We start from the raw sequence: 21,348 nt of genomic DNA on the forward strand, positions 1-21,348 counted from the left end.
GGCCCCATTCTGACCATTCCCAGCACCTGCCATTCGCAGGACGGGCAGGGGGGAGTTCCCTCTGCCTGGGAGAACGGCAGAGTAAAGGAAGACTGTCTGAGGGGGAACCAGGCTGCCTCTGAGGTTCCCCACGCCGGCATCGGGCTCTGGGACGCTGTGCCCCTGTGGAAACTCAGCTCTGCTCCCCTGAGCACCCACCTGCATGCGTGGGGCAGTCTCCCATCCGCTGCAGGGAAACAGCCGAGGGGGTGACAACATACAGAGTTGACGAATACTTGGCCAATTAATGTTTGTGTTTTCTTACTAAATCACCAAATCACAAAAGACCTGGAAAATGCCCATCACACCACTCAGACCTCATTCCCAGGGCCTCCCTGTCCAGCTCCATTGCTGGTCTGAGCTCTCAGAAGCCTGCAGGGGCCTGTGGTATGTGCAGCGCAGATGGTTACGTGACAGGCACGGACTTCTCCACAGCAGAGCTGATGGGGATTGGAGACCCTTCAGCTCTCCTCAGAGATCCGTGCTCCGACAGCTGCAATCTGCGGGGTCTTTGCAAATGAGAAAGTCAGTCGCCCCCTAAATGCATACACAGAGGTGCTTATTCCCCACAGAGCCATACGCAGGCGGTCCTATCATTTGTCACCGGAGCTAATTTAATTATCAGGCCACATTTAATTATCCAATATAAAATGTAAATAAAGTGAAAGGCTCACAGCACCTACTGATTATGTTCATGGTAATAATTAAATGGGAAGAAACTTAGAAATAACCCTGGTAGTACCATCAAATACAAGGAAGCCTTGGATTTAACTCACCATTTTCATTGGAAACAGCACCCTGCAGGGACACTCGCTCTGCTCTCCAGGTTCACTTGCTGAAGTCGCACTGCTTTCAAGGGGCCCTGTCCACCAGTGCAGTTAAAGCACTGGAGGGGGCCCACAGGGGTGACCTGCTAACAGCGCAGCTGCAGCGGGAGCTTGGGATGCCCCATCTTACGGAGACCCACACGCTTCCCCACAGGAAATGAGGGCTCTCCTGCAGACACCTGGGCCTGCAAATCCAAGAGACTTCTGACTAACAATACAGAAACACTGCATGAGTTAAGCATTATAATGTCTCCTCTGAAATTCTTCTGATTTAGACAAAGCGGCCAAATAAATTCATGTTTTTAAGAACGGAGGTGAGCTGGGGCCCTGACCGACCTGCTGACCGACCGACCGAAAGGCAATTCCTTTCCCTTTCCGAGCCTGTTTCTCCATCGGTAACGGGAAGGGCTGGTCCACTGGGGTGAAGGCTGCACAGCCTGTGACTGCAGCGGGGGCGGCAGGTCCCTCCTGCACGCACTCACTCACTCAGCAAGTGACTGGGCTGGGGGAGTGTAACGGGAACTCAATGAGTTAACAATGGAAATAAACAGTCAGCTTTTCAGTTTCGGAGACCCCTCCGTCCTCCAAGGACAGGAGCTTCATCCTCTGAGCCAGTGGGAGGCCGCCCCCCCCCCCCTGCTCCTTAGCCCACCGAGCCCGGCCCGGTCTGCAGGCGGCATCCCAGAGCCAGGCGCCTGGCACCTCACCTGTGCGTCTGTGCTGACCCCTCCATGAACAGGAAAGCCACCTGGGGTGGCGGAGCCTGGAGCAGCACAGGAGAATCTGAAAACCCCCCAGACACTCGGACTCCCAGACCAGAGTGCTGGCCTGGCTGTGGTTCAGTCTCAGCCTTTAAAGTAGCACCAAACTCACGGGGAGATCATCTAGTACCGTGCCCTCTTTCTACCGCCTTGTTGGGGTGGCAAATGTATACCACATGGAACTTACTGTTCTAACCATTTCCAGGCCCGCAGTTCAGTGGCAGCAAGCTCACGTTCACGGCACTGTGCACCCTCCACCCGATCCACCTCCAGCTCCAGTCTACCCCTCAATAAGGTCACAAGGCTCTGGCCCCGGGAAGACTGGTCTCCCTGAGACCCTGCAGCGAGTGGAGGTGCTGGCGTCAGACTGGGGCCTTCTCTCCCCCACACCACGGTCTAGCTGGTGCTCACAGGACACACGCATTCGCGCCTTCCAGGATCTCTGTGTCTCCTGAGCTGGGCACAGGGTTATGTCCCAGGGCTGCAGAACGGCAACGTCTCAGTCTTTATTTTTGCTGGTAAAATACCTTAGCAGCTTTATGCGTAAGGCCCACAGAACTGAACTTTTTGCTGTAGACTGTCCACAGCAAAACACTATCACATGCACACTGATCACGCACCTGTTCACAGGGGCAGCAGGTGTCATGACAGCGTGGTAAGCAACCCAAAGCAGGAACTGTCGGGTCAACTATGACCTACCCACATGAGGTAAAGCCACACAGACACTGGAACTGACGTTCGAGAGGAATGATGCTTATGTGAGGTCAGGTGCACAGAGCGAAACTTGAGCGCACAGTGTGATCTCACCCGTGTGAAAACATTCCCCGATGGGTGGCGGTGGGTGGAAGGCACAGCCTTCTAGTTGTGAGATAATAAAGACAGAGAAATGAGGTTGTCAGAAATTACTCCTTGATAGGTCCGTTACGCCATATCTCTGGTTTTAAAAATAAAGGGAAATGTGGTGCTTTATTATGTTTTTCATAAAGTCTGATACAGATCTTCCAAGTTCTAAAAGCAGCAGAGCCCCATTTACAAAAGGAATCTTGCTCAAGAACCAAGTAATCCAAAGAGTCAAAAGCAAACCACTCTGGTGACTCAAGGGGCAGAGCCCCAAGTCCCGCCTTCTCAGGCTCCCCTCCACCGCCCGCTAGCAGCCTCTACCCACCCAGGCAGAGGCCAAATGCTGTGTCATAAAGCGCCTGACTCTAGTACTTCTTACACAGTGACCCAAGCAGAAGGATGCACTCCCCCTCAGCAGAACAAGGTCTACGCATGGAGCGGCAGTGCCCATGTGGTAAGGGAGCAGATGCTTCCGTGCAGCTTAAGGCTATTTTATAAAAAATATTTTAGCCCTGGCTGGTGTAGCTCAGTGGATTGAGCGTGGGCCTGCGAACCATACGATCGCGGTTCGATTCCCAGTCAGGGCACATGCCTGGGTTGCAGGCCAGTTCCCGGCAGGGGACACACCAGAGGCAACCATACATTGATATTTCTCTCTCTCTCTCCTTCCCTTCCCCTCTAAAGATAAATAATTAAAATCTTTAAAAAATTATTTTTATAGCTCTAAGGGGAGGCCTAGCGTTAATCTAGTGCTAATCACAAATCTGGAGAGAAGAAGCCAGAGACCTCCAGACTTGCCCGGAGCCTGTGAAAGGGCCTCCCGCAGGACGGATGCACCCCAGCAGGCCAGCCTGCCTTTCCTCACCCCGGTGAGGAATGCCTCGCATGCTCGGCGCTTGGGGAGCGGTTGCAGGGCCTTTCCAGGGCCTCTTACCTGGTTATCTGGGTGGCCGACAGTGAAGTAGCCCACGCAGACAATGACCTCGTGCAGGAGGCTTTCACAGGAGACTTGGCTGCAGTGGCCCAGGAGGGAGCTGGCGATGTGCCGGAACGCAAGGGACAAGCCTTCGGCCCCTACAATGGACTGGCAAAGACAAGGGGCCGTCAGAGTACCACCCAGGGGAGCCAGGGGCTGCCAAGCAACAGGAGAGGCCGGGCCCTGGGCACTTCCTGCCACAGGGTCTGAAAAGCGTACGATGCATCACAGTGCAGCCCAGGGTTACTCGGGCTAACGAGTGAGTGTGGCACAGGCAACACTTAACCTGAAAAGGGGCGGAAAACAGAGCACAGCTGACTAAATGCCTGCGCTACACAGATCACGGCCCCTAATGCATGATTCTTTCCTCTACTTGTAGTGGGTGATTTTTTTCTCCTGTACAAAGTCTTACTGTGAAAAAAATTGGAAAAATACCAAAATACTAAAAAGTCATCTGTAAATCTACTATTTAGCTAACTTCCAATGCTTTTTTCCCTGAAGGAGAAAATATTTTCTTCCACACAGGGATATAGAAATACAATTTTAGTTACTTACGTTCAAACAGAAAACACAAATAATTATTATTTGAATAAACAGCTCCCAGCTCCCCAAGGTTCCCAAAAGAATTAAAACCCCAATAACCACCCACCCCCCAAAACCCAAACCACGAAGCCCCCGCCCCGCCAGCTCTGAGGCTTCCGGGGCCCTTTGTGCAGACAGGCCCAGGGCTGTGGGTGGCGGGCACTCGGGAGGAGGGCCCAGGGCTGTCTGCGCGACCCAGGGCTTCCACTTAATCAACATGTCAAACAGATGGAGCGACAGGAGGGCAAAGGGGAGAGGCGAGCCACAGAAGAGGCTCTGGGCCCCCACCGGGCGGACGCCCCACTGCCGGCCAAGGGAACGGCAGCGTCTTAAACTCATCTCTTGGTCTGAGCTCTTGGCCGGCTGGAAGCAGGTCAGATACGTTGGAGCTTGGACGTTTCAACCAATGTACTTTGCTTAACGGTGGGAGAAATACAGCCTTTTAGTGAGTATTGTTGAAACAAAATTACTGCTACATTTAAGAGCGTTTTCTATTTCAGTTTCATTGCCCTGAGACACAATGTTTTCCAGGCCCCACAGAGACCTCAGGAGGGCTTTGCTCCTTTAAATCAAGTAGCGACGCCTCCTCCACTCAGCCCTCACTTAATTAGTTGTGTCCGGCATGCTGTGACCCAGTGCCCCCTGCTCGACCTTCACTGATAAGAGCAGGTCAAGGGGCATGTAAGTTTGAATATAAAAATTAAACCAATTTTTCAAGGATCCTATATTTCCTTTTTAGCCAGAATTAATTGCCTAGTCAGAATATTGATTTGTTTCTTGAGACCACCTTCAATTGTAAGACATGCCAGACTATGCAATATACAGTATCTGGGACCTTGGGGCCATCCAGACTGAGATCACACCCTGCTGAGAGAAGAGAGCTAGTCCGACGGCCTCGTTAGTATGCGGTGAGAAGGATGTGGGCGAAGAGGAAAGCGTGGTGATGGACACCCTGTCACCACAGCACCAGGCGCTCCTGTGCAACCAGGCTCACGGCTCCTCGGCCTCAAAGATGGGGGCGCAGCACTGGGCACGCTGTCTCTGACCCTGAACTTCCCGGCTCCACATCCAACTCCAGGCTCTCCATCTTCCCACGCTGACTCATTCCACATTTCTTAAGGCCCTACTATGTGCTAGCTAGCACAGACCTTTCTGAAATCCCATTTAATCTTCAGACTTTGAGTTAGGAGGTTTTACTCTCTATTCCCAGAGGAGAATCTGAGTCGTAAGGTTCAAATGACTTGTCTGAGGTCACATGACTTGGTAGCGGCGGCTCAGGGTCAGGGCCGCTGAGCCCGGGTCTTCCCTGGACCGGCTCTGCATCCTTGTGAGGCGCCGAGACTCACTTCATCTTGTGTGGCCCTTTGGTAGGTCAGATCTCATTCCACTGGTCTTCGGTCCTTTGGTCCCCCCAGGAAATCCACCACTGCCTCTCAGACTTTTCGGAGGTCAAGCCCACGCTGTACCTAAAGTCTCTTTTCCTATCCTTTACCCCACTTTATAGCTCTTAAAACCCCCACTTTGGACACACAGAACTTGTTCTGATGCACCAGAACGTGAGTTGCTCTGGCCTTCCCAATCACGAAAACTGCCTCTCTCCCAAACCCCCTGCCACTTCACAGTGCATCGTGTGTCTGTGTTACGGCTCCTCAAGCTTCATCTGCCCGGTCAGACGTCCGTCTGCATCAGGATGCCTGTGTGGGTCTCCTGCTGAACAGAACGCAGTGGTTCCAAAAACCGACGGCACCTCCGACAGGCCTCCCACTGAGGGGGGGGGACTTTGTGTCCCCCCCGAATCTGGAAGGCTTAGGACTGATCTAACCGACAGAGCACAGGTAACATGCAGCGGCATGACCACTGGCCCTAAAAAGCCACTTGTTTTCTGTCAGCTTCCTCCCAGGACACGCCCTCTCAGAACCCGGACACGATGACGTTCCGAGAAGCCAAGTCACACAGGGGAGCCTCTGGCCAACGGTGCTCAGCGAGTCTGGTCCTGGATGGAGCCACCCCAGGCCGCACAGGTGAGGGTGAAGGGGCCTCCACGCAGTTTCAGCCCGAGCTCTCTGAGCCCATCCCCCTTCCGTCCACGCACCCACTGCCCAGGCCTCTTCGCTGACCCCCCACAGCACAGGGCAGGGACAAGCCAGTCGTCTGAATGCTACATCCGCCGACTCTGTGACCCTAACACAACGGTGGTTGTTTATCCCAGTAAGGGTGCTTGTTTTTTTAAACACACAAAAGTAACTGCAACAATTGAGTGACTGTTGGGAGATGCACGGAAGGCCCTGACGCTAGAGAGTGGGGACATTCAGTTCCCCACACGTGCTGACGAGGAGGAACGGGGTCTGGGGAGAGAATGAGAAACAGCGATGGCAAAATTGAGCAAAATAAATGAGACAGGAGAGTCAGGTCAGAGACGAAAAAGAAGAAAAGCAGGAAGAAAAGAATGAAGGAAAGACAGAGCTGCACGAAGGACAGAGGAGAGAGTGGCGGGGGTGCTGGCGATGGCTCGGAGCGGCCAGGGCGGGCCCTGCACGTGGGGGCAGGCGCCGCGCGAACAGTCTGTCACCCTGCTGTTCCTGATGATTCTGGCAAAGTGGCTCGAGTTGGGGACACATTTCGGGCTGGATATGGCAAGGAGGTGGAGAGGAAAAATCTTGGTTTTTATCTTATTTTGGCAGGAAGGGCTCCAGAAATGAGCTTTTGATTTCTCTTGGTTCCAAAGGCTCAGTGTTTTTGAAAATTAAATTTCCTACCTGAAAAAAACCCCCCAAAACCAACAACCCTGTTTCTAAGCTGACAGGCTACTGTTACAGCACAAAGCAATTTTTCTTTCTTTAGCTGTAAATATTTATAGGTTTGCACATTGAAGCACACAGGCCCTTTACACTGGACCCAAACCAGTTCAATCACTCACAGAAAGTCCTATCAATCAAATCAATTTATCCAATTTTGGTTCTGTGTATGTTAGAAACTGTCACTCTCCCTACTACTTAACAGTCGATGATATGGTAACACCTCTATCAAAAGAAATCACAACGGAGGATTTATAGGTAGCAGAGTTCGAGGGTCAGGGTACTGGTCCTGGCCCAGCCACGTGTCACCCCTGGCAGGTCAGCGAGACGGGGCCCTGCAGGGCAGCCACGAGCACGGATGGGAAAGCACACGGACAGCATGTAGCAGAGTTCCCAGAAGACAGGGACCTGGTAAGTGGCCAGTACTGTAATTGCCTTTATCCGAGTTACTCCTCAGGCCCAACCAGGAGAAGAACCCCACGCCACATCTGCCCTGGGACACGGACTCCTGGCGGGCTAACCCCAGTACCGGCCGCCGCTTCGTACCTGAAAAGCAGGCAGATCAAGGACCGCAAAGCTGTTGAAGAAACGTAAGCTCTGAACGGCCACCTGGACCGTGTTCTGGGTGTAGCTCTCCTTGGGGCTGGCGGCGCCGGGGTCCGAGATGGTGCCGTGGAAGAGGATGCAGTAGAGCATGTGCAGAACGCCGGCGAGGTCCGTGGCCTGGAGAGCCGCCGTCAGGCCCGTGGGGTCCTGGCGGCTGCTGTCGAATATGCTGTGTGACCTGACAAGGAGACATTCGACTCTTTAAACCTACTGAAAGGATGTTAGCATTTTTCTAGGCACAAGCCACGCAGACCATTAAACGCAAGCCCTCAGAGTTGTGTAATAGGGAACGAGAACTGGCCTTGGTAGGCCTAGCTCGTGGGCGAACCAGAGTCCACGAGACCTGTTGGGATTCGGACCAGGAACAGCATGGCTTCCCTTCTGGACATGCCAAGGGCACCTTCCCCGGTGGGACGGCTACCAGGGAAGCAGGAGGCCTCCAAGGCCCAGTGCTGTGCTGGGCCCTGGGCCCGGGAGACACTGCAGCCTTCTGAAGGCACGGCTGACTTCGAGGGGCCCCGGCAAGGGGAGAGAGCATTGAAGATCAGGCTTCGCTTACTGCCTTGCCAGGAAGCACGTAAGAGATGGCACTCATTAAATAAGAATTTGGAAGTCCTGGCTGGCAAGTTTCTGGATCTTGTCTATTTTTCTCACGTGTAACTTATTTTTTTCCAAAGGCATTATTTATTCACTTTAACCTGCTACTTGCATCAGACTTGCACCACCGTAGTACGAGCACTTACGTCCCGATGTGCACTACTTCTGATGTGGCTGAAAGTGGGAGAGAATGCACCTCTCTCACGAAACCCTCTCATCTCGCTAACATGGAAGACCTACTAAGTGCACTCCTGTCTCCCACCTCTTCTCCTCAGCTTGTCACAGCTGGTAGGGAAGGAGCAGCTCTCCTTAGTCCTCCTTATTGCATACATGGAGCGACTGGGTGACACGCAGTAGGTATGCACATTTGTTGGCGGCACCGGCAGGAGGACCTGCCAAAGACTTTTAAGGATGACCTCTTCTTTCCTGTCCACCCCTCGTGTCAAATCTTAACCGGACTGTTAAAGTACACAGACTGTAATGTAATCTTGCATCGCCATGGAGACATACTTCCTTATGGGACTTGATAAAAACAAAAAGTTAGGAGACAATATCTATCTGCTTACGGGCACGCGGCCCCTCACACACTCTGAGCTCGTGTCTGCTGGCCCTTCCCTCCCCCACAGCCGGGGACTTCGGGGTCAGACCCTGACTGGAGACGTGAGCAGAAACTAATGTGTCTGCGTTTATTATATAGGTTCCAAAAAGGGGTCTGTGTTTGTTTAGCACTGACTGCTTTTCAGAACCAGTGACAGGTCAGAAGACATTCCTCCCTAAAGCTACTTCCCACCAGGCTTCGGAGCCCTGGGGATGAGTGACGTTGCTGCTGTGACTGAGAGGGGCTGACTGCAGCCCCCGCCCTGCTGTCTTTAAACTGACAGCGTGTTCACTTGCAGATATTCAGGAATACAGCGTTAACATTGAAAGCTTCTCAATGCCTGTTCTTTCCAAGGATTTAGTAAACGACACAAATTCACTGCTATTACTTCTTCACAGAATAAATATCAGGAAAAAAGTCAGTAAAGTCATCAGAGTATCGCCCCGCTCTCCACGCCCCCCCCAACTATTCAAGTAAATGCCAATCGTGGGTCACAAAGCAACACACCCCAGGATCTTCTGCCGCATTTTCTGGATGAAACAAACACGTTCCTTCAGAAAAAGCCATGAAATAGCCATTCAAGAACTCAGACATGGGTGGAAATGGTTCAAAGGACCCAGAGTACTGTTTCAGGGAAAAGACCACTCATGTTCAAGTGTGGGCGCAGGGAGGGTGAGGACTAATGCAGTCCTGAAGGACTTCAGAGAATGTTTACTTTTGATCAAGTCTGAAATACAGATAACTTGTCCGTGAACAGGCCCCTGGCTTCTGTTGGTCTCCGCTGTCAAATACGGTCACTTTGAGCCTGAATGTTTATAATACAAAAGTAAAAGGCTTTATTCATATCAGGCAAGGGTTATAAAGTTTTCTTTTAAAAAGACATGAAAAAACATCAGATCGGAAATATTGTATACTACACTTTGAGATCTTCTAAATTTTACCGGATTTCAAGTGTTTCTGTCCGGTTTCTAGGACCAGAGATCTTGGTGGCACGTGCATTTCTGTTCATTAAAAGCTGGACTCAATGAGGAAAACCATCAATGCTCCTGCACAACCCCCGAACCCCCAACTTTTCTTTAAAGCAGAGTCCAGCTGGGCAAGAAACACAGTGACCTGTGTGGCATGACGCAAGTGCCCCCCACCCTGAGTTTGGTACTTTAAACCACTTACGTGCAGGCCTTCCTCGGCCCCCAAAACAGCTGTGACAGCCCCAGACACGACAGCCTGCTGCCCCATTTGTCCCTGGCTTGTTGGCTGTCATCCCCCCAGTCCCGATTCCTGGCTTGAGAAGACCCACCCTGACCAGCTTCAGCGCTGCTGACCGTCCGGACTTCTGTGGGCATCTTGGCTTTGGGCCTGTTCACTCCTTTAGTTCTGGAAGCCCAAGGCATCTCGTGTGACCCTCCTTCCCCTAACCAAGAGAACCCCACTTGGCGGTTCACAGAGTTTGGGGTGAGCACAGGGGTGCGACGATTGGTCACATACTCTCTACTTAAAGAGCCAAAGTCCCCATGCCCCAGGGACAGTGAGCACCTGACATGTGCAGAGCTGAGGAAGACCAGGCAGCCTTCCGGGAGGAAGTTACAGGCTGACGGGGGCAGGCGGGGAGAGCAGCAGGCCCACCCTGCTGCCGGAATAAATGATCTCCGTCCAGTTCTGGGGCTGGAAACCCAGCACAGGTCCCCCTGGACTACAGTCACGTGTCCCGGAGCTGCGTCCCCTCTGGCAGCTGCAGGGAAAAGCCGTTTCCTGGCCTTTTACAGGTTTCGCAGGCCGGCGCAGTGGCTCGGGGCCCCTCCTCCCTGTCAAATCTCTCCGGCAGCCAGCAGACGTTCCTGCCTCCTCCTGTCACTCACAGTGACCTCTGTGGTCACGTGGGGCGCGCTGCAGCACCCAGGAGACTCGCCCACGTCAGGATCCTAAAGCATTCCCACACCCCCTTTGCCAGGCGAGGGAACGCCTTCACAGGTTCTGCGATCAGGACACAGACATCTCTGGGAGGGGCACCACTCTCTGTCCCCAGTACTTCTCACTGTGGTAAAATACACATAAAATGTACTATTTTACGGATTTTTAACTGTACAGTTCAGGAGTACTAAATAGTTTCATAATATTGTACAACCATCACCACCAACCTTGTCTATAAGTCCTTCACTATAGAAAGCTGAAACTCTGTACCCATTAAACAAAAACTCCGCTTTCCACTTTCCATCTCCATGGTGTTGACTGTGCTGAGTGCCTCATGTAACTGGAATTATCATACACTTTTTGTCACTGGCTTATTTTACTTAGCATAAAGTCCTCAAGGTTTGCCAATGCTGCAGTATATGACATAATGCTTTTCCTTTGTAAGGCTGAGTACTACTCCACTGTATGTATGTATACCACATTTCGTCCATCTATCCACCCACTGGACACTTGGGTTGCTTGCGCATTTCAGCTGTTGTGAATAATGCTGCTCTGAACGTGGGTGTACCGATACGTCTTCAAAACCCTGTTGTTTTTTAAAAAAAGATTTTATTTATTTATCTTTAGAGGAGAAGGGAAGGAGAGAGGGAGAGAAACATCAAGGTGTGGTTGCCTCTCATGAGTGCCCTGGTGAGAACTGGCTTGCAACCCAGGCATGTGCCCTGACTGGGAATCGAACCTCGATCGTGTGGTTCGCAGGCCTGTGCTCAATCCACTGAGCTAAGCCAGCCAGGGCATGACAATGCCTTTTGATGCACAAAATAATTTTTTTCCACGAGGTCCAACTTATCTGTTTTTTTTTATTGCCTATGGCTCTGGTGTCATACGCAATAAATCACTGACAAACCCAATGTCACAAAGCTTTGCCCTCAACATTCTTCTAAGAGTTTAACAGTCTTTGATCCATCTTGAGTTAGGATGTTAGGTAACGGTCTAGCTTCATCCTTCTGCTTGCGAATAAACATCCAGTTTGCCCAGCACCGTCTGTTGAAGAGACTGTGCTTTCCTAATGGTCACGGCACACTAGTCAAAAATCCCTTGACCACATATGTGAGGGTTTATTTCTGGGTTCCATTCTGTTCTCTTCTATTCTATTGGTTTATCTGTCTGCCTTTATGGCCAGGACCATGCTGTTTTGCTTCCTGTATCTTTGTAGTACAGTTTTGAAATCAGCTAGCATGAGTCCTCCAGCTTTGTCCTTTTTCAAGACTATTTTAATTACTGGGGTCCCTTGAGATTCCATATGAATTTTAGGGTAAGGTCAGTGAGAAGAAACTCTAGGCTCTAGTTGGGGTCTGAGCAGAGGCCCGGGAAGGTGGAAGACAAGAGGTGATGGGCTGGGGACACTCTGGGGACAGCTGAAGGTGAGAGGAAGAAGGGCAGGAGGGGCCCACAAGGTGGGACTGAGGCGGCAGGTGGGGCCCTGGGCCTGGGAGCCTGGCTCAGGCCAACACCGCACGCCGGCATTTCCAGCCGCCAGTCAGCCACTGTTCCCTCAGCTCTGCCTTTGTTTCCAGCCTGGAGCCAGGTGCCTGAGGGGAGCTGCCGGGGAATTTGGTCTCATTCCTCGGGGAAGTCTTTTCATCTGAAGACATGAAACATACACAGGACATGGGAACTAATGGATTAGAAATAGACAAATATTGAGAAACAGGTATAAATAGCAGGCTCCATCTCATATGTCCAAGTACTCCTCTGACTGAATTGGATATGATTGAAGTGGATTCTGGGAGACAGAACTTAAAAATAAGTAAGGTTTAGGGTCTTAAAATCAGATCAGACGCCTAGAATCAAGAGCAAAGTAAGGTAGGAGGAATCCTCAATATTGAATGAAAACCAAAGAGTTTAGAACCTGACATATTAAATGGAAGTTCCTGGTAGAAACTGGGAGTAGAAATTCTAACAGGAAATATCTTATTACTAACATGGTTTGTGGTACTGTACATGCTGACTTGATTTACTTTTTCCTATTTGTTTTTTTTTTGTTCTAACTTTTCATGTTTTTTTAATTTTAATTTTTAAAAAGATCTTATTTATTTATTTTTAGAGAGAGGGAAAGGAAGGGAAAAAGAGAGGGAGAGAACCATTGATGTGTGAGAGATACATCCATTGGTTATCTCTTGCACACCCCCAACTGGGGACGTGGCCCACAATCCAGGCAAGTGCCCTGACTGGGCATTGAACTGGCAACCTTTAGGTTTGCAGGCAGGCAGTCAAGTCACTGAGCCACACCAGCCAGGGCTCATTTTTTTTTTTTAAGTTTAGCCCTGGCTGGTGTGGCTCAGTGGATTGACTGGACCTGTGAACCAAAGTGTTGCGGGTTCGATTCCCAGTCAGGGCACAGGCCTGGGCTGTGGGCCAGGCCCTCGGTTAGTGGCATGCGAAAGGCAAACCAGACACTGATGTTTCTCTCCCTCTCTTTCTCCCTCCCTTTCCCTCCATCTGAAAATAATTAAATAAATAAATAAATTCTTTAAAAAAAATTTTAAAAAGTTTATACAGGTTGAGGCAAATGTACATTTACAGTTGTAAGTACAGGAAATACAATGTTTATTCTCATATTATTGTTTATTCTTGTACTATTTCCCATATACACAACTGTAACCCTACTTTCGCCCCACCCCGTACTTCTGTAAGGCGGCTCAAATCTTGTTTGGAACACAGTGGGATACAGTAAATACATATAAAAAATAGCACTCAGGGAGTTAGTCCCCATCTGCCCTGCCCTGTCCAACCGCAGGAGGGAAGATGACCAAATTCACTTTCATGACAGGAGAAACAGGCCTTGCAGCCGCAGAGCCTGCCGCGGGTCACAGAGCTGGGAGACAAGGAACTGCATCCATGTGTTTGGACTCCTAAACGTGTGCGACTAGCTCACGCTACACAGTCTTCCTCTGGAGAGCCTGCCTCCAACGTTCTACAGCCCGAAGGCCAACGGTAAGTGTGTCCTTAAAGGAAACAGAGGGGAGACCCCAGGAGAAGCCCCCAGACAGGTCTGAACAGTGCTCAGAGGGTTCCTTGCTGACCCCACTGCCACGACCACCTCCCAGCAGATCACGTTCTGTGGATCACACGTTATTTCCACATTTACTGTCGCGTCTGAGCCTCCTGGCAGCCTGAGAGGCGCCAGATCGCACTGCGTGACGCGATACCCAGTCAAGTCGGGCCTCTAGCTCGTCTTCCTGTATTTCTGCTGGATGCCTTTGGTTCTGCTTTTCCTTTGTTTGCCTTTTCCCCACCACTCAGTGCTCCAGCCCCTTCTCTTGTTCAAGGCCTGATGGAGCGCCAGCTGCTCTAGAAAACAGCAAACCCTTCGCTGAGGGTGCCCTGTCATCCCCGAACTCCACCAGGACGGTGTGACGGGCAGGCCGCGCTCGGCGCTCCCACACCGTGGACAGAGGCACGAGGGACGTCTTTCCCATGCCAGCGGATGGTCCCTGAGGACAGGACAGACGTCTGAGTCATTTCTGCTTCCTCCCACACCCAGCACAGGGCCTGGCACGGGGCAAGTGCTACACAAACACTTATTGAATGAAGGAGAGAGTGACTCGGGCGTTAGAATTTACCTTCGTCTGATCGAATGGTTCTCGGGCACTTGAACACTTGGGCAGCACGTATTCACACCCACACAGTTCATGGGCTGACCCGCAAACCATCCTTGTCTTTTTTGACGTCAGTTCCCAGGGACCTTGCCTAGAACCCATTCTGCTGGTGCAGTTGATGGATATGAAAATGAAAACAGAAATGCACAGAACAACAAACACCCCTGCACAGAAAGACTCTGGAATGCAGAGCTGGCTGCGATTGAGCAGCCCCTCTCCCGTGCAGCCCCCCTGCTGTGGAGCCCCCCCCCTCGGCCACGAGTGCAGACCGGACGCCGGGAGGTGAGGGGCCCGTGCCCCGACCTCCCTGTGGGGCTAAGGGGCCAGCACCTGAAGGGGCCTCAGCGACGCACTGCCCTGAGGTCTGCACGCTGTCCTTTCTCTTTTATAGGACCAAGAACGGAAAACTGATAATGGTAAAGGCCAAAGAAACAGCGTTTCTGAAAGTCCTGCACAGACTGCTGAACTTTGTTTAAGTGGTAGCTTATGAACAGCTCCACCATTAAAATTCTGGAGTAATCCTAAGGTAAAATCAATCCTTTTGTGAGAAGATCATAATTTCTATTTTTCCTTAAAGAAATGCAAGTTCATTGTTCAAAAGCAAGCAGTGCTTCCCCCCACACACACACACACTGAAACAAGGATTAACAGCATAAATTCTGACACCCCAACTGTCTTCCAGAAAAGCCAGGCAAAAATCAGGAGATGAAGGGCACCATGACAGCAGGGCCGACGGACCTGGGTAATCACCCCCACAAGGCAAGCCACCAGCAGCCCCCGGTGTTTACTCAAAGCCCCGGGCTCTCCATTAGGGACCTGGCTATCTCAGGGCAGCCAGCGCATTGGGGGCAGTGCCGGGGGCCTCTCGGCTCCTCTTTGTCTTTGATTCCTGCCGCTCACAAGTGGCCTGGAGCTCACGCCTCCCCTGGCAGCCCAAACAGGCACCGGGGCGTCATAGCAGCCACACTGCGTTCCTCCCCAGGCAGAGGTGACACACGTGACACAGTACTCTGGACAGGCTGCTGCAGTTCACAGTTTGGAAATATAATTCCCACAAAGAACGGGGAAGTAGACAAACTGGTCCGTCAACACCAGAGGGGTCGTGCGGTCTGGAGGGGTCAGCAAATGCTGGAGGCTGAAGGAGGACGGGACGGCAGCAGTCAGGGGTCACCTGTCTCCACTACGGGGATCCAACCAGCAACCCAGGTACGTGCCCTGACCAGGGATGGAACCCACAACCTTGTGGTGTAAGGGACTAGGCTCCAACCAGGTGAGCCACCCGGCCAGGGCCATTAGTTTCATTCTTGACAAACCCCTACAAAATAGTTTGTACACAGAGCTGCTCAGAACTCCGCTATAAGAAAACGACTGTACTGAAAATCCTCAGTGCACCTGACAGACAGGTCACACTCCTATCAGGAACACTGAGTTGGTTCCGCAGAGGCCTCTCGCTTGGTGCGGGCGAGGGAAGAGGACAGGAGGCCTCCTCTGCCCAGCTCGGAGAGTCACTGCTCGGGGGACAGGCCCCAGGGTGGGGTCTGAAGAGCCACGCAGGCCCTCAGGAGTCCTGGCTACACGCATGCCTATGGGTCACGTGTGACTCCGTGCAACGGACAAAGCCCGCAAGCTGCAGCGGTGGTGGGACAAAGCACGCACACACGGACTTGAAGAGCCTCACCCGGCTCCTCTGGACCCCCGTGTGGGAGGCAGTGGCTGTCCTCTACGGCTTTCCTGGAAGTGACAGTTCAGTTCAGGACACCAACCAGGAAGCCAGACCCTGGCAGGAGGTTGCGGCCAGATTTCCGAATGGGAAGCCAGTAAGGACAGAGGTAGGGTCAAGGAAAGAGAGGCCAAGGCGACCTTCAGCCTCCCTAGGAAACCACCCGAAGGTGGCCCATATGTCAGAGGTGGTGCACAGGTTCAGTCCGGACGGACGCCAGGGAGGCACCTTACCTGCCGGTGACAGCCCCGCACAGCGTGCAGGCGCCCTGCAGGAGCGCCGCCGCGTGCTGCAGAAGCACGGCCAACCGGGGGTTCTCGTCCACCGGGCCCTGTACTGACCGGAAGCAGCTGCACAGCTTGTCGATCAGGCCGATGTTCACCACGTAGCTGGAAGTGAGGAGAAGGGGGTCAGCAGCCTGCGCGTGCTGGCAACACCCCCAAAGGGGTGTCCTCACAAACACAGGCACAGGCGCCCGGGCAGGCAGACGCAGCCCAGGTTTGCACGCAGTTTCCTCAACACTGAGTCCTGAATGATCGGCTGTTTCTGTGAGTGGTTCCCTTCTCTGCTTCAGTTCTTCTAAGGCTGCCCTTCCAGAAAGGTGAGTGAAAACGACTGTCCGATCATTCTTACTGGCCTAAGGAGTTTGAACATAGTTGGAGTGATTTATACTGAGCTCGACACTTGAGAAGCAGACCTTCTTGAACTGCCCGGGAGCCACATCTACGATGCCCAGACACTCCAGTTCAAACTTAAACCTCTCAGGCTGACGGCAGGTCCTCGAGGTCTGGAAGTCCCGACACTACTAAGCATGGAACAAAAACCGGGAACAAACACAAACACTCTAACTGCTCCCCATTATGAAAAGTACCAGCCCTGAGAGTTGACAATGACATTTAAGAGTCACTTTCATCTTTCCAGCCCCTTTTCCCAAATTATTTATTAAAGTGGATGAACAACAGTGGCCCTTTTATGAGTCCACAAAGCAGCAACTGTTGACGATAACATTTTAAGACTATAAATGACCTTGTGGATCCATCACCTTCGCTCAGCCATCTTATTCCGACCCAGGGCTACTGCATCTGCAGGCGGGGGAAGGACAGGCCCCCAAATGTGGCTGTCTGAAAACCGCCAGGTTATCTTCCAGCGACATGTGCGAAGCAATCGACACGTCTGCTCCTGAGTACCCCCCTCACTGTTCAGCACCCCTCTGTGTAAGAAGAAGGCGAATCTGAGGAATTATTCATGTCGGAGCCTCTTCCAAGTTTACAGAAGGCGCAGGTCCTGTCTGCTCTCTCCTCTTACACTAGGAGTGTGTCCCTGGGCTACTGAGCAGCTGCTGCGGATCCCACACCCAGAGCGTGGACGGATGGCCACCAGCCCCGCGCACTCACAGCGAGGAAAACTCAGACCAGCACACGCACACGCACATGCTGCGGATCTCAGGGTGACCCGCTTTAACAGAACCAAACCTTTAAAAGCTGGCTCTTACATTTGCACAGAACTTTTCAATTCACACAGTGGGTTCACATTAACATCCCCATGAATTATCTGAACCAGCCCAGGGGGGTGGGCAGCGGCAGTTTCGTTTCTGTCTGCCCTGCGCATTTCTCCTCCATGTCCACGGGGTCCCGCTGGGCTGTGAAACACCCTGCCTTCTGCTCCAGGGCAGGCCACGCACTCCTTGCCTTAGCACTAGTAGTAACGAGTTGCGGGACTGGCACATGACCAAGGAGGGCCACTCGGCACCTTCTGTGAAATGAACACACGGCCAAGGGAGAGGAAGTCCCCACTGGGGACATGTGCATGTAACTCCACAGTGGGGACAGAGCTGTGACTCTGGGGCACGTGGGCCACTCACCATAGAGAACACATGCTTCCAGAAAGGAGCCAGGCAGCGGAAGCAGAAGTTTGAAAAGAGTCCGGGCGGTATAACGGGAGCCCTAGGTTTATAAACTCAGGGCGATCCCTCATCGCAAATTCCGACGGCACTTTTTGCAGAAGCAGGAAAAACAATTGCCTGGAACCACATAACACACCAAAGCGCCAAAGCAGTCCTGACAAACAAGTATGAAGCTATGGCAACAAAAAGAGGAATGTCCTGGCATGAAACAGACACAGGGATGCAAGCACCGCAGTGGAGTGAGACGACCCCCTTGTGCGTCCCCTTAAAATGACCACGACTAGGTCGCCTCTAACCCAGCAAGGTTCCCCGGCCGAGGTGCGTCTAAAGGCAGGCCCATTAAAACTTGCTGGGGAGGCGGGAAGGGGCCTGGGCAGGAATGGTGCACACGGCTCTGATCCTCCGCTCTGATCCTCCAGCAGATGAGGCAGCCCAGGAGGAGTCAGGAGCCGCCACCCCGTGGCCGGTGGGGGGTGGGCGGGGCAGCACTAGGGCTGGAGCTGGAGCATCTGGCTTCCCGGCCAGAGCACAGCAGGGCCAGCTGCCAGGGGGAACCGGGTAGCAGAGTGGAGACCCGAGTGACCCAGACACAGCAGAGCCACCCACCCACCACCCTGTCACTGAGGCGGGGTTACTCTGGCAACCACAGGGACGCCCGGGTCGCAGGGACCCTGGAGGTGCCAGTAGCTCAGGTAAGAGAAAACAAACAAACAAAAAATTGCACTACAGCACCATCTACTGGAAAACAAAAGAAAGACTCCTAATCATCAACCGCAACTGTTAAAATCAAAACAGTACCCTAATAAGAAGTGTTCACTACCTCAAACGCACTCGCTGAGGAAAAACCCATCAAGCATGACGAACAACCAAGTAACATAGTAACACAAAAAGAAAACGACGATTCTCCAGGACCCAAGCTCAAAGCCATAGAAGACTGCGACCACAATGTCAGAGAATTCAAAACTGGTACCATGAAGACACTCAAGGAGATAGAAGAAAACCCAGACAGGCAGCCCAATGACCTCAGGCACAAAATGAATGAACGGAAGAAGTACTTCACCAAAAACCTGAAACTATAAAGAAGGAATCAAACAGAAATTCTGGAGCTGAAGAACTCAACAAACGAGATGAAGAACGCATTAGAAAGCACTGGAAATAGAGCAGGCCACACGGGAGAGAGACAGAAACCCAGAAATGACTCACAGGGACGAGGAGAGAGACCTGAGACCTATCTGCCTCCAGGAGAAGGGGCGACCCAGGAAAATGGGTCCCCAGAACGAGCGGAGAAACAGAGCAGCGAACAGAAAGTCTGTTTAAACTGACAGATGAGAACTTCCCAAACCTGGAGAAGGAGCTGGACATACACGTACAAGAAGCTAACAGAACAACTAGTTTTCTCAACGCAAAAAAGACCTCCAACACATTAAAGTTGTTAACAGTCAACAATAAAGAAAGAATTCTAAAGGCAGTCGGGTGGAAGAGGGAAAAAAGACCATAAGCTACACAGGAAACACATTCGTGGGGCCACCATCAGATTTCTCAGCACAAACTCTACCGGCCAGAGGAGACTGGCAGGGCAATCCAACCCACCGCCAGAACGGCACCCGTCAGCAGAGGGCAGGCTCTCCAACGACCAAGACACAGGGACACCCAGTGGGGCCTGGCAACTGAGAGAAAGGCGGGGGCGGGGAAACGGCACGTGCTGTCCAGTAAATGGTTGTGAACGCGAAGGGCTCTGCTCTCTCCAGCAATAAACATGCCTGGGGAAAGGCAGGCGGGCAGAGGGAAGGGATAAGTGAACACAGTCCTCCGGGTTAAGGAAGCTACTGAATGAAACAGCTAATTCCCCACAAAGCACTTGAGGACGTCGGAGGTGACAGGAGCGAAGGCAGAAGAGGGCGTTCTCCTCCTNGCAATGTCAGAGAATTCAAAACTGGTACCATGAAGACACTCAAGGAGATAGAAGAAAACCCAGAGAGGCAGCCCAATGACCTCAGGCACAAAATGAATGAACGGAAGAAGCACTTCACCAAAAACCTGAAACTATAAAGAAAGAATCAAACAGAAATTCTGGAGCTGAAGAACTCAACAAACGAGATGAAGAACGCATTAGAAAGCTCTGGAAATAGAGCAGGCCACACGGGAGAGAGACAGAAACCCAGAAATGACTCACAGGGAAGAGGAGAGAGACCTGACACCTATCTGACCCCAGGAGAAGGGGCGACCCAGGAAAATGGGTCCCCAGAACTAGCGGAGAAGCAGAGCAGCGAACAGAAAGTCTGTTTAAACTGACAGATGAGAACTTCCCAAGCCTGGAGAAGGAGCTGGACATACACGTACAAGAAGCTAACAGAACAGCTAGTTTTCTCAACGCAAAAAGATCTCCAACACATTAAAGTTGTTAACAGTCAACAATAAAGAAAGAATTCTAAAGGCAGTTGGGTGGAAGAGGGAAAGAAGACCATAAGCTACACAGGAAACACATTCATGGGGCCACCTTCAGATTTCTCAGCACAAACTCTACCGGCCAGAGGAGACTGGCAGGGCAATCCAACCCACCGCCAGAACGGCACCCGTCAGCAGAGGGCAGGCTCTCCAACGACCAAGACACAGGGACACCCAGTGGGGCCTGGCAACTGAGAGAAAGGCGGGGGCGGGGAAACGGCACGTGCTGTCCAGTAAATGGTTGTGAACGCGAAGGGCTCTGCTCTCTCCAGCAATAAACATGCCTGGGGAAAGGCAGGCGGGCAGAGGGAAGGGATAAGTGAACACAGTCCTCCGGGTTAAGGAAGCTACTGAATGAAACAGCTAATTCCCCACAAAGCACTTGAGGACGTCGGAGGTGACAGGAGCGAAGGCAGAAGAGGGCGTTCTCCTCCTCCGACCGACCCAGCAGCAGCTTCGGACAGCAGCCAACCGCACATCACAGAGCAGCTGCTGAGAGACGGGACCGGCGGCTGCAGAGCCCTGACGGGAGACCCAGTGTCCTGCCTGATTCCAGACTCACGAAGGAAAAAGAGGTCAGACTTCAAAGTAGGAGTAAATTTCCCCGGAAACGCATGGGAAGCATGCAGGTGTCGGGAGTCCAGCTAGACCCGAGTTCCGGTCTCGACTCTCCTACCTGCTCTAGAACTTTGCTACTGCATAATCCTGGGCAAAGCACTTACACTTTCTGAACAACCTCCTGGACAGCGTCTGCGTTAAAACCCGACACGCACAGGGCTGCAAAGCCTCTGCACCAGAGCCTGCACCCAACGGCTGCTCCGTAAATGGCCGCTGTTGTTACTGAGTCTGAACGGTATTTACAACCAGAGATGGTGTGGGATAGGAGAGCTCGGAGGAACTCTCGGAGGTGAAAAGACTTGACAGCAACGGTTCTGGAAGCTTGGACACAACACGTCAGATGTCACACAGGGAAACATCAGGGAAGACACATGAACCAGCTCTATTCCTTCTCAGTAGGAAGATTTTCCTCTCCGCCAGGAATTGGTGGGCAGTGCCAAAACCACCACCGCTACCACGCGGGCTCTGAGA

The 21,348-nt window shown here is 52.2% G+C and overlaps 1 protein-coding gene across 4 annotated transcripts in view; it reads right to left on the reverse strand.

Moving 5' to 3' along the window:
- The window catches only part of SCAPER (S-phase cyclin A associated protein in the ER), a 150,443-nt gene that overhangs the window by 17,959 nt on the left and 111,136 nt on the right, over nucleotides 1–21,348 (reverse strand). For all 4 annotated transcript variants that reach the window (XM_037053468.1, XM_037053466.1, XM_037053467.1 and 1 more), the window contains 3 exons: nucleotides 16,145–16,300; nucleotides 7,367–7,604; nucleotides 3,402–3,551 (listed from right to left, as the gene is read on the reverse strand). In XM_037053468.1, the coding sequence (XP_036909363.1) occupies nucleotides 3,402–3,551; nucleotides 7,367–7,604; nucleotides 16,145–16,300 (544 nt within the window). The remainder of the gene's footprint in view (nucleotides 1–3,401; nucleotides 3,552–7,366; nucleotides 7,605–16,144; nucleotides 16,301–21,348) is intronic.

This window comes from Sturnira hondurensis, unplaced genomic scaffold (genome assembly GCF_014824575.4).
Source record: "Sturnira hondurensis isolate 20B ecotype Veracruz unplaced genomic scaffold, ASM1482457v3 Scaffold0007865, whole genome shotgun sequence".
Taxonomy (NCBI): domain Eukaryota; kingdom Metazoa; phylum Chordata; class Mammalia; order Chiroptera; family Phyllostomidae; genus Sturnira; species Sturnira hondurensis.